Source organism: Grammomys surdaster, unplaced genomic scaffold, assembly GCF_004785775.1.
Source record: "Grammomys surdaster isolate TR1022 unplaced genomic scaffold, NIH_TR_1.0 1019, whole genome shotgun sequence".
Taxonomy (NCBI): domain Eukaryota; kingdom Metazoa; phylum Chordata; class Mammalia; order Rodentia; family Muridae; genus Grammomys; species Grammomys surdaster.
This window is the reverse complement of record NW_021605438.1, coordinates 1,000,815-1,014,283: the sequence shown is the minus strand read 5'-3', so window position 1 is coordinate 1,014,283 and position 13,469 is coordinate 1,000,815. Positions and strand designations below refer to the sequence as shown.

The 13,469-nt window shown below is 43.4% G+C and overlaps 1 protein-coding gene across 1 annotated transcript in view; it reads right to left on the bottom strand.

Moving 5' to 3' along the window:
• Myocd (myocardin) overlaps positions 1-814 on the bottom strand; it is a 66,636-nt gene extending 65,822 nt beyond the window's left edge. The window contains exon 1 of the mRNA XM_028783158.1: positions 712-814. Within this exon, the coding sequence (XP_028638991.1) occupies positions 712-814 (103 nt within the window). The remainder of the gene's footprint in view (positions 1-711) is intronic.
• Between the last annotated feature and the right edge of the window lie 12,655 nt (positions 815-13,469).

Sequence of the window (13,469 nt, the reverse complement as noted above, 5' to 3'; positions counted from 1 at the left end):
TTGTCTCCAGCCCAGAGCCACACCCAGGATGAGCTTGCCAGGGCAATCTGTCTACCCCTGTGTGACTTCTCCTCCAGGTTTAGCAAAGCTGGGAGTCTGGAGGTCAAACATCACCCATGTTATATCTCGTCCAGTGTCTGTGTCACGTGGCTTGTGTCACTTTGCAGAGCTCTGAAGCTTCAAGCAGAAACTGTGTCACCCCAAGTCTGTGCTGGCTGGTGACGTAGCCTTTTCCTCTGGGCACAGTAATTGCTTAGCTCTATTCCTGGGAGACTTTTTGTTCTTTAGTCTTTCCTTCAGCTTGCTGTGGCCACTGGTGACCCTCGAGATCCTGGCAAGCCCTGGATGATCCACTGTAGCTAAAAATACCCTCAGCAGAGGGTTGCTTTTTGGCTCATCCTTTTCTCCACTTCTGAAAACAGCAGGTGTTTGTAGAACTATCAGCTCAGCTGTACTGGTTTTAAGTAGCTAAGGGGAGAGGGGAATTTTTGGCATTTTACTCATGTCATCCTGGTGCATTATCTGAGAGCTTTATCTGTTGTTGTTGCTGTTGATGATGATGATAATCATAAATGTTGTTATTGGTGGTGGTGATGGTGGCAGTGTGTGTGTGTGTGCATGCATGCACGTAAGTGTACTGTATACATATGATTGGTTGGTTGTTTGATAGAGTTTGAACCAAGACCTGGTGCTTGCTAGGCAAGAGCTTACCGCTGAGCAGTGGTTCTACTATGTGGGAGTCAGTCTTTCTCAGCTTCCAGAATCGAAGCAATGTGCCGTCTACTTCTGCACCATCATTAGAATTGGGAGTCATGTGTAGGGCTCAAATTGCTCTTTATTCAGAATCTGGGGCCTCTCTACATCTCGCTGTCAATCTTGTTTTAATGCTATAGTAGTTACTAATAGATTAATCAAACTGCTGGCATATATTTCATGTCTGGTAGGAAGGATCTTTCTAACTTCCTTAAACATTTGTGTGTGTGTGTGTGTGTGTGTGTGTGTGTGTGAAGTATTTTGTCAGACTGTTTCCAAATGATCTTCAGAAGAGAGTGGCAGGTTCTAGCACTGGAAGCACATATGTCCCCAAAGCAGGGGAGCCATTTTTCCTTAATGGATTCTTCATCAAAGAAGAGGTATAAATCCTATTCAGTCAGAGAAACAGCTCCCTGCTGAATGACAGTTAAATGATGTATATACACATGCAGGTCCGATATATCAGGAGGATAGGACTGGACTCTTGCATGCAGCTGGGGCAGGACTGGGAGACCAAAGTTAACAAGCCTGAAGTTGTGACCTGAGAGGTGACACTTGCCTCTTCCCAGAAAAAAGAAGGGCCAGGTGTCATTGTATTGTGTCTTGAGGGTTTCAGTCAGAGAAGACTATCAGGAGCGATAGACATTTTTCCTATCACATAAACACACACCTCTTCTATGTGCCAAATCCTGCTGGGCAGGCTGCTCTCATGGCCAAGGGGAAGCATCCTGATAGTGTAAACACAACGGGCTGGAAGATCACGTCTACCTGCACTCAGTCTAGCTTAGGCAGAGTAACAGTGTCTTTGGGTTTTAATATTCTCGTCTTTAGAGCAGCGTGATTAATAGAAGAAGCAGTAACAGGACCAATGAGGTAAACTTTTCCTGAACTCTGCCAAGTTACCAAATACCTTATGTTAATAACATGATTTCAACAATATGATAACACATTTTTATAAACCTGCACACACAGGTCTGAGGCAGGAGAATCAAGATTTTGAGGCCAGCCTGGTCGATATGGTGAGACCTTGTATTAAAAAGTGGCTACAGAAGAAAAACTCCCTGATTGTTTCTTGGCTAGGAAATCTAAGAAACAGGAATCTCGGGACACAACATGGACATCAGCAAGGGTCTTTCAAAAGAAGCCTTCTTCTTAGACAGGGCCTGGCCAAAGGCTGCTATGCCGGGGAGGGAAACACACCATTCTAAGAAACACAAACAGAAGGCACGGGTAACTCAGCTCACATATCAGTCTTGGAAGGCAGAAGGTGGGAGAGGAGAGGGAGCTGGCTCACGGCTTCACCGCTCACACCCATTTCTCCTTCTCCCTGTCTTTCTGACGAAGATGACGATTTCTGTTGAGGAAGTTAAAGGACTAGTCATCACCAAGAATTGGAAACCTCAGTTTTGGAGAAAGAAGTTGGATATAAATTACCTTCGCAATCATCATGTGAGAATGGATGGTCTCACCCCAAATCACAGCTCCAGAGCCCCAGAGGTTCTCAGTAGCTCGGCTGTGGCTTTGAAAGTTCAGAAAGGACAAATTCCCTAGTGAGATTTTGGACATTTAAATTTGGCCTTATGGTTGCAAGTCTCAAACAGAACTATTTGGATGTGAAAACACCACACTATATTTTGTATGTGTGTGTCTTTTACAGATTCACTTTATTTTATGGTTATGCTTGAGGTCATGCATGTGTGTATGTGTACTCCACCCTCAGAGGCCATAAGAGGGCATCAGAGCCCCTGGAGTTAAAACAATTATGATCCACCACATGGATGCTGGGAGCTCAACTCCACCGCCCTCCTGTTTTCTGTAAGATCAGCAATCTCTCCAGCCCTGTAATTTGTATTTTAATTTAGCTCCCCATGTCTGGGGATACCTCTTTTTAAAATACAGACTCAGGTGCCCATAGAACATTTGGCAAGTTTCATGCTACCTGCCCGGTTGGCAACTCAGCATGAGAACACTTGGCTCAGAATCACTGCCTACAGTGTCCCCATGGCAACAATCATAGAGGATGCCATTCTCCATGGAGCCCATAGGCAGCCAGAGAGCTGATTTGAGGAACACAGGTGATGCCCTCCCACCACACCATAACATCCACCCCCCTCCCCATCTCTGATAAGAGCACAAGGCTCCTGAGAGATCAGGCTGTACAACATTGCACAGAATGGTTGCTATGGCTTTGGTGAGGAGTGTTGCTTTTCTGAGGACTGGAAAACACTTTATGTTCCAAGCCCATGCTCTCCCTCATTCCTGACAGAGTGGAAAATGTGCTTCCATGGCTGAAATGTTCTTCTTGAGTCTAGCCCAAAGATGACATTTTTAGGAAAGTTTGAGAAGAATCCTGTAGCTGTTACTGAGTCACGGTAGAGTGGAAATGGATCCCGGCTATTTAAAGAGTTTTGTGCTACTGTTTGAAAATGTCACATTGCTAGGGAACAGAGAAGGAACGGAAAACTTTCCACTTGCTTTCAACAAAGAAAGATTGTTACCAAAAGCCAAACAATGGGCTTAAGCCTGTTACCTGGCTGACAGGAGGAGGAAGCTATGTCTCAACAAACATGATGCTCTTGAGGGCGATGGCTCCTTTTGGAGTCCAGCATGGGCATCTCTGGAAGCTCTTCTTGTTGTGACCTCAAACAGCTCTCTGTCTCATTGGACCCCAGTTGCAATTCTACTGAAGGAAGGGGTGAGGTGAGAACCTACCAGCATTCCCCTCCCCCACCCCCCTACCCCCGCTTCGACCCCGAAGGAACTGGCAAGTGTCCCTAGAACCCTTCCTGTAGAATATTGATTAGTGGGCCTGGAGTTAAATGAGAATGTGCTTTGAGGAACATGCAGATATAGGAATACTAGCATGAATGTAGCTCAGTGGTAGGGTGTTTGCCTAACATGTACAGGCCCTGACCTCCATCCCTGGCCCTATGAATACATGCATACATAAGTGTATAAATGTATAAATAAGAGAAAGTATTGTATACAAATATGGAACTGTGAGGTTTTGTTGGTCCTGGAGACGGAACAAAGGGCTTCCAGCATTCAGGGCAAGTGCTCTATTCCTGAGCTACATCTTGACCTAAGATGTACTTTCAGCATATTTAGTGCCTTGCTTTTTAACCTACAAAGGTACCACTTCTTGTGCGGATGCCTATGTCTTTAGTGGCCTCTTAGAAGTTCCTTGGACTCCAACTCTTGTCTTGTCTTGTTATTATAGGTGTACTTTTCTTTCTCCAATAAGTAAAAACATATCATTCTGTAGCCACAGAGGACACTGTTAAAGAAAAATGGCTTCGCTAACTTGACATACATTAATGGTATTTTATTGCAGTGCCTTTAATAAGCCAAATAGATTTTCATATGTCTGTTAATCATTAGTATTTTTTTTTCATTTTTGTCAAATGGCCCAATAACATGCTTGGGGAAATATTCTTTGGGGGATTATTTTTTGTATAGATTTGGGGAAGCTATATTTAAAGCACAGTAAGCATAGTCATCTATGTTGTAAATTCTTCTTGGTTTCCAGTTTGACTTTCACTTTTATGTGTGATGATCAAGGGCTCTTAACATTTCTGTAGGCAGTCCTTGAAGAACTCTCTTATGGAGGTCTGGAGAGATGGTTTGGCAGCTCAAAGCAGCAGCTGCTCTTGTAGAGGACCTGTGTTCAGTGAATAGCACCCTCATGGGGTGACTCACAACTTCCTGTAACTCAAGCTTCAGGGAATCCAAAGCCTTCTTCTAGCCTCTGTGGGCACCATGCATGCAAGGAATTTATAGATACGTAAATAAGAAATATAATAAAACTTTTAAAAATTAAGAAATTCTTCATGGTTTCTCCCTTTGGTATGGACTCATGGAGCTCTCCATTTCTGGTAGCTGTATGTCACTTATGTGTTCATGTTCACGTTTCTCTTTGAATGTGTGTATTAGTGATTGTATACATGTGTGTATGTGTGTAGTGTATGTGTGCATGTTGGTTTGTATGCACATATTGGGCAGATGTTAACTTTGGTTATGTTCCTCTGTTACTCCCTGACTTAGTTTTTGAGACAAGTTCTCTCAGTGACCCTGAGCTCACCAATTCATCTAGACTGGCTGGCTACTGAGCTCCAGCAATCCACCTGTCTCAGCCTCCCCACCTCTGTGATGGCAAGGGCACTTCGCTATGCATGGGGGTGTTACCTGGAGGCTAAGGATGCAAGCTCCAAAGTGTGCCAGCCGCCTTACTGTCTTAGCCATCCCCCTAATCTTACATTTCCATGGTTTTGTTTCTCTGTATTTGACTTTCAATGTGTCTGGAATAAATTTTAGTATAGTGTTATAAAAGGTTCTATTTTTAAATATTAATTTCATTTTAGATAACAAGTGTATCCTATTCAAATGTCTATAGCTTCAACTTTTTTTCTTTCTTTCTTCATATGCTCACCTTAATGTTTAGTTTAGTTTGATAGCAAGCTGAGTTTCTATCTGATTTAAATGTATACTCTACAGTAGAGTGTATCTCCTTCTATAGACTGGACTTCCATTTCTCTACTGCAATTACACAGCCATACTTTAGAAGTCCTAAGCCATTTGGTGACTATTTCTTGAAGGAGCTAGATCTCAGTGGATTAAACAATAGCGAGTAGCTTATCTCATTCCTGTAACCAAATCAACAGAAGGAACTCTCAAATATTTATAAGCCATAGGTAGATGAACTTGAATGTGCTCTAATCTGAATACAAACCAGTTGTGAACATTCCAAGGATTTAGAGAAGAGGGAGCAAAGAGAAAGGAAGAACAGGGAAGGTGAACAGAAGAGGGGAGAGGAAACACTGGCTAAAGAAAAGTTTTAGCCTTCTAATTACAAGAATAAAATGTGTGTGTGTGTGTGTGTGTGTGTGTGTGTGTGTGTGTGTTACAGTGATGCCTATGGTGTTTGTGTGGACTTAAAATAGAAAATAATATGTGTCAAATGAAGAGCACATCAAGTCCTAGCCCAGGAGGGGAATTGTGAAGCAGACCATGGGTATTGTGACTGGACTGTGAGGTCACATTCTCACTATCATCATGACCAGTCTCCCCCAACAGGGAGTAGATAGCGTTCTTAAAAAAAGACTGGAGTCATACACGGCCTAACTGGTTCTAATATATAAGGTTCACTCAATCCTGCCTCAGCCTTTAGAGTAGCCAAGAATATAGATGTGCACCATCATGCTTAGGCTTTTAAATAAGGAAAGGGAGAAAAAGGGAGGGAGGAAGAAAAAGAGGGAAGGCTGGAAGGAGGGGATGAGAAGGATTGGGTCAGGGCTTGTGAACTGCATTATACAAAATAGGTCATTTCTGTCCCAGACCACTGAAATGGAGCTGAGGGACCATAAGAAAGAGCTGAAGTCACTCAGGTGACTGTTGCTTAGCTATGATGTAGGATTGTCAGCTGCCACAATAAAACTTAACCGTTGTCACCTTGTTGGCCAATTGAAGCTTGCCAGGTCCCTCGGGCACAGATGTGCCAATTAGCCTTCATCCAAACAAACCACCCAGATTTCTGTCCTAATACACTCGCCCTTAGCTTTCTCTTGGTTCTGAAACAGGAGAGGCGACTTTACTCTCTGTGTGTCCAGACTGCAACTCTGCTGTTTATTCACAAAGCTCCTTTACTGGAAATTTATCTCTATAATTTTGTTTGATTTTGACAAAAGGAAGAAAAGAAAATGGACGTTTTGCTTCTACAGCAAGACTTTGCTGTGAGGTTTTCAGAATGACTGGCTGTTTGTTCAACTGTTTAGATAAAATTGGAGGCAGCAAGCACTGTGAGAATAACTTATACAAGCGTGGGTTTATTAGCAATCCGTGGCTCAATTTTGGCTGTGAGGACAGAGCTGGGAGGTCTAACAGAAACCAGGAAGCCTGCTGCTGTCATTCAAGATGAAGACAATTGTCTTTCTCCATGTAGTATGGCAGAGCAAACCATCACCTTTACTCCTGTCCCCAGACAAAGATACAAAGTATCTCTGTGTTTCCACTATGACACCAGGTGCCTCTGTGTTCCTTAATACTTATTGTCCATTTCTTATATTGTGCTTCATGACCCTACAAAGTTTCATTATTCCAATAATTACAAACATTCCCGGAATCTGTTTCTTTCCCCCAAATAAATGATCATTGCTAAGAACATCGTTTTTGTACAACCTCTCCCATGTTGCCATGGATACGCTGCTTCCTCAGCACTATCATAGTACTCATATCTGTCCATGTTATTTTCATTTTTCCCCACACGATTGATTGCCCTCCATTTGTGCATTATGAATACTTCTTGTCTTTGCTTGAAAGTCTTGTGCAACTTTACCTACTACAAGGTTCATGGTCTCAGAGAATGTGCATCATCTCCAGGGAAACACCCAAATACTTGGTCTGACAAGATTCACGGGTTTTATAACTTATAGATTAATTTACGTTGAAAGTTCACCAAGGCTATGACATAATTTACAGTTCTTTCTCGTGTAATATATTACCTCATGAACAAAGAAAAATAAAAATCATGCAATATAGGATGACTGACCAGTAGAGGTTGTGTAAGAATCCCATACCAACCATTCACAAAGCCACTTCCCACTCTTACTTTCCAGTATTTCACAAATAGCAGTCTGAGCAATGTCTTTTCCTTGGCAATATAGAAAGAGCAAAACAACTTTCCAAATGGTGCTGAATAAACCTAAATATTTCAGTAACCAGTAACCCATCATAATAATAATAATAAAAGAAATAAGCCTTTCTAGGATCCAGTCTCCTTACCTATGAGCTTGTGATAGGCCTATGGCCTTTTGATTTCTTGTTCTCTCTCCTTTTTGGACCTGTAGTATGTTACTTTTCATGGTTACTATCTAACCCAGTCTGGTCTGAAGCCTGAAGTGTGGACCAGGCTGCCTTCAAACAGGTCTTTCCCCCTCCTCAGTCTGTGGTACTGTATCTAATTGTAAATGTTTTCAAATTTTAATTGAAATCTTATATGAATAGAAAAGCAGCAGATTATAAATGATAGTGGAAGAACCAGATAGTTGTATGTTTTCGAAGTTGTAGATTTTAAAATGAATTGTACCATTTTCTTTCATTATGTGATTCCTCTTATAAGCTGACTACACACCAGAGCCGGCCTTGCTCCCTGGACTAGCTTGACAAATACACAGGAAACTTGGTGAGGAAAGAAATAATAATAATAATAATAACAACAATAATAATATGACTATAAATAAGAATACAAAGTGAGGAAGAAGAGGAGGAGAGGAAGGAGGAGGAAGAAGAAACAAGGAACCTGGTTGAAAAAGAAGTAATAATAATAATAATAATAATATCTCAAAATTGCATAGGAAGTGAAGATAAAGTAGGGTGGAGGAGTGGGAGGGATGAGGGGGTGGGAAGGATGGGAGGAGTTTGAGGGGTTAAATATGCTCAAAACACATTGCATAGAATTCTCAAAAAATCAACAAAAATATTGCCAAAAAAGTTTCACATACATTTCATTTCTTCTGTGCAAATAAGCAAAATATATAACAGCAGTGGTTAGAAGTCCCCAAGTTCTCTTTGCTTCAACATATCATCAAGATGGACCTATCAAATCACATGACAGTTCAGGAGACCAAGTCACCGTCCCTCCTTCCCACTGTACATCTATCACGTGACCTCAGCTAGGATGCTTCATCTCACTAGTTTTGGTTTTCCCTGTAGAAGGAGGGAGATGAGCCTGTGAACTCCAGGGCTCCTTGGAAAGCTGGTGTTTCATGACACTTGGCTTTGCTTTTGACAAGCGTCTATCTTTATAAGCCTCTAAATCTGGAGCTCTGAGATTTTCCTTAATCTCCAGCGTTTTCCACCATGAGATTTTCGTATTTCTTGTAACTGTTCTTAGTGTTACAGGCAAAGGCCGAGTAAAGAGCCTGTGAGACCTGACTGCAGGATTCTCCTGTGGCTTCCAAGGGACCAGTCATGAAATCCAGGTCTCAAGGACCCTGCAGAGAACAAACCAAACTAGGGATCACATGTTCCTGACCTCAGCTCCCTCAAACTCAAAGAGTCTTTCAAACCTCTGTGCTCGTTGCTGTTTTCTAAATACTGAAGATGAGGAAGCACACATTGTTAGGTGAGGAAAGTGTTAGGTCCAGGGTGGTTAAAGATGGGTCTCTACCAAGGACACAAAGTCTAACCCTTAAACACATGTGAAAATGTTATGTGACACAGGAAATTATTCAGTTTTACTTTTTTATTTATGTGTCTGTTTAAGTGTGTGCCATGTGTATGAGTGGCTAAGATGACCACACAATGGTGCCAGGTCTCATGGAACTGAAGTTACAGGTTGTGAGCTATCCAACATGGGTACAGGGACTGAACTCTGGAACTCTGGAATAGCAGTAAGTGTTCTTGAGCACTAAATAATCATTCCAGTGCCCCCAAACAGAGAATTCTTGACCAATGGAATAACGTGTATAAAACCTGAATTTTGGATTAGCATCGCACATCCTGGCCAGGGCTAGCTTCCTGAGCATGTGATCTATGCTGTCATGGGGTTCCATTTTTAGAAGGTCCCTGACTTAGTTTATTGCCACATCATCATCATCTAAAAATTCGTAATTGTTTTTGAACAAAGGCCTGGTACTATCATTTTCCACCGAGACTCACAAAATAAATCTTATCTCTTAGTTGGCATCGCTTAGGGTAAGGGTTCCCATGGACAGCAGTGAGACATGAAACTGATGAGGACCTGGGATGTTCTTCTCAAACATTTACAATTATTCCTGAAGAGTAATATGGTAACATTGATATTTTTTGGATGACTAATACAATGCAGACATGAGCGAGACACAAGGCTCATTTGGAGACAGTCACGATCCATAGATAAATCATGGAAGTCCACTTGGGAATGGAAAAAGAAAGTGGATATGCAGAAAAAGAGCAAAAAACACTGACTTTGACTTAATGACAAGTTAGGGACAGATGGATGGAGAGGACAGGTGTGAAGCAGTAAAAGAGACAGAAACAGAGAGACAGACAGACAGGCAGACAGACATCAAACTATCATGTCCTCTTTGAGAGACTTTAACAAGATTTACTGTTATGTTTTTAAGTATTGTTTTTGTATGTGGGTATCCACAAATGAATGTGGCGTCCTCAGAGGTCAGAGCTGACAGTTTGCCCAGGAACTGGAGTTACAGGTGGTTGTGAGTTGCCCAAACATGCATGCTGGGAAATGTAGTAAATGTTCTTAACTGTTGTCTTATCTCGCCAGACCTTGTTCGTTCGTTCATTCATTCATTCATTCATTCATTCATTCATTCAGTGTTTGCTGATCACCCACTGCTTGTCCAAATATGTTCAGACTGAGGAGGGACCCAGCAGTGATTAAAGCTCCACCTATGTAAGGCGTGTGTGTATGTGTGTGTGTGTGTGTGTGTAGTGGGGTACACTAGGTGAAGGAAGCATTTTCTGTGTAGTTCTGATGAATCCCTTCGTGATGTTTCTTGCTGGCTTGTTTTGAGGCTGGCTAGCCATCCCACCAGACTAGGTTTCCCTGGGAAGTTTGGAAATGTAACCAGAAGTCTGATGGCTGCTTCTGACCGTCTGGAGTGACAGCAGTTTCTGCCACATGAACTGAGCAATGCTGGGGTTGGTCAGCACTGGGTGGGATGGAGCTCAGAGTGGACAAGTACTTCTAGTGGAAATGTTCAGCCTCCAGGTCCATCATATCTTTGCTCAAGACCTGGCACTCTCCTTGAGTTTCACAGGGCACACCAGCACAGCCTGGCTAGCAGTCTGCTGCTAAACAGCCTGTCAAAATGTCTACTATTTGATTTTCTTTTCTTTTCTTACAAAGATCCCCAGTGTTGGGAATAAAGAGAGACACTGGTGGCAGAAGCCATCGATATCGCCAAGGGCTACTTTGAGATCTGTTTTTATTTGATCTAATTTCTGTCTTTTTTTGTGATGGTGTCTAATTTTGTGTCCTGAGCTGGGCTCTAACTTGTGATCCCCCTGCCTCAGACTACCATGAGTGCTGGGATGGGGCATGCACTATCATGCCAGGCTCTCATCAGCTTCCAAATTTCATCCTACTTTTCAAAGACTCCTCGATACATAGATCCAGAGTTTTAAATGGTGGCCAAACTGCGCATGACTGACATGAGTCATGGGGCACTGGCGTGCTTAGGAGCCTGGATGAAGCAAGACACAAAAAACAGCTCAGGTTACTACTGATGATGCCACACTATATACAGCACACTGGAAAGTCACAGAGAAATGACAAAGAAGAGGCAGCCCACTGAAGACTATTCCCACAAGGACAGTCATTACCCTGTCTGAGTCCTTGGCCGTCTCCTTTGTGCTAGCGTTGACCCAGGACGAGCTGGATGCACCCTTACATTCTCCTGCCCTTGGCATTGCTGCTGCCTTCCAGGGTACTTTTGGGCAGGCTGCTGACTGATAGGTGAGTGAATCCCTGGGTAGACAGAGCAAGAGCAGTCCTGGTGGTTTTAGAGCTGACACAGATACATGTCACACCTAGCACTCCCCACTGCTCGACTTATAGGAGGATCCACCATCAAAAGCCATCCTCTATCTAATGTCATGTAACACTAGGAAAAAGCCTTTGTGTCCACCTGAGGGTCTCTCATGTTCCTATTTGGGACATAAAGATACATTGCTCAGAACAGTGACAGCGGGATAACCTATACAAAGCCAGGAAACTGGAATGGCTAGGTTATAGATTACATGTTTCAATCCCAAACATGGTTACCTACAAGTCTGAGAGAAAAGAGTTATCTTTGTGTTTAGAGTGAGCCCAGACTGCTTGTTGCCTCCTGGTACCAGACACTAGTAACTGTTCCCTGCAAGACTTTGGATTGCCTGCTTGTAGCACAGGAGGATTCAGGGGCTGGGGCTGGGCTTAGTGACTGGCATAGGCAGGCACATGTTCACGGAAAGGGTGAGGCCAGGTGCACTCTGTCCTTTCCTGAGTCTCAGGGGTGCTCTGACTGTCTGCCTCCTTTCAGGAGATTAGGAAACATTACTTAGGCCCGCTTCTAGCTCAGGCATTTGGAGGATCGACACAAACAGAATACCAACAGAGTGTGGCCTTCGATCCTCAAGCCGTTACTTCAATGACCTAGCCTCACGCGAAGGCTCAAGTTGTTTCAAAGAGATGTCTGTTCACACAAACACTGCGAAGCTGTTCTTTCCCCCTAAGCACCACACTCTGGGTTTGTCAAAACATTTGAAGAAGACTAATTCATGCCTCAAAAGGAATTCTCTCTCACTCACAAAGCTGCCAGGTCTGTGAGCTTACGGCTTTCATGTTAAAATATGTCAAGGCATTAGAGCGAGGAGGAAGGAGAGCCTCGGCAGAGACGCAGAGGCATGCGTGTCGTGGAGGTGGCGAGATTTGCAGCGTGTGCCGTCAGTACGAAGAAGAAAGTCCAGTGGTTTAGGATTCTGGCTCCTGGCCACTCTGGCTGGTGTGGGTGCCTATGGGAGGCGTCACAGGGAAGTTGGAAGCCTGGGTTCTGAAGGCAAAGATACGCGTGCTCAAGCCCAAGCTTTTCTATTTATAGGCCATAGGATCGGTGCTTCAGTTTCACCTAAGAATTGGGGAGCATACTGTCAGTCTCTCCTTATAGGATGGTATTAGGATTAACAAGGTTAAACATTTGCAGCAGGATCCAGCAAACACTGAGGACCCCATAATCCCCAGGGTGCTCCATTGGGCTTCTGTGAACCTCTTGGGGTCTGTGTAGGCTATAGGTCCCACTGTCGGTCACCCGGAATCTCTGCCTAGGAGAACTGCTCAGCTGCGGGGCAGCTTTTTGTCCATTGCCAACAGGTTCTGAAGTACAGAACAGAAACTCGGCAAGTGACATAAACAATTTCAAACAATAATTTCAGAAGACAAATTGCTCCATTTGGGCACCAAGATTCTTCTGCAGAGGCTTTCCCCGCTTGTTTATGTATGCTGTGGCACTGAGCCATGAGTGAATTAAGCAGACAGCGTGCACACGCTCCAGAGAGGACGGCAGGAAGGGTGGGGTAGCGGGGGACCTCCCGGTTGACCTGCTTTCCTTGAAAGCTATTGCTGAGGGAGGTCCTCTAGCAAAGGGACTCGATTTATGTCTCATATCTATTCGTTCACAGAAAAGTCACATGATTTGGTGCTAGGAGGTAAAAGTTCAAGTCCAGTTCCACTGTGTTTTGCTTGTGTGAGTTTGGCCAGATCACAGACACCTTTCTGACTTTCATTTCCCGTCTCTAGGGAGATGAAATCATCATACTCATGGTATAGGTAATAAGGGCGACCAGATCTCTTTAATCCTGATAAACAAATAGACAAACAGGATAAACAGATAAACAGGAGAGAGACTAACACAGATAATAGTCAAGAGCAAATTGGGAATAAGTGGGAATTAGAAATTGGAACAAGGTATGGTTTGTAAGTGACAAAGACATTCTCCTTAAAGGCAGAGGAGATTCTTTTTTTCCACGTGGCTGTTGTCACTGGACACAGATTCCCAAGGCTAAGGAGATGACTTGGTTGATAAAGCACACACGTGAAGACCTGAACTCCGATCCCCAGCACCATGTAAAAGGTCAGGCAAGGCCAGTTTCCCCAAGAGACTCCTTTTTAAAAGAAAGGTGGAAACTGAAGTGGGCGCCCAACTAGAATTGGGGCTGTGTTCTGTGTGCGATTTTGAAAC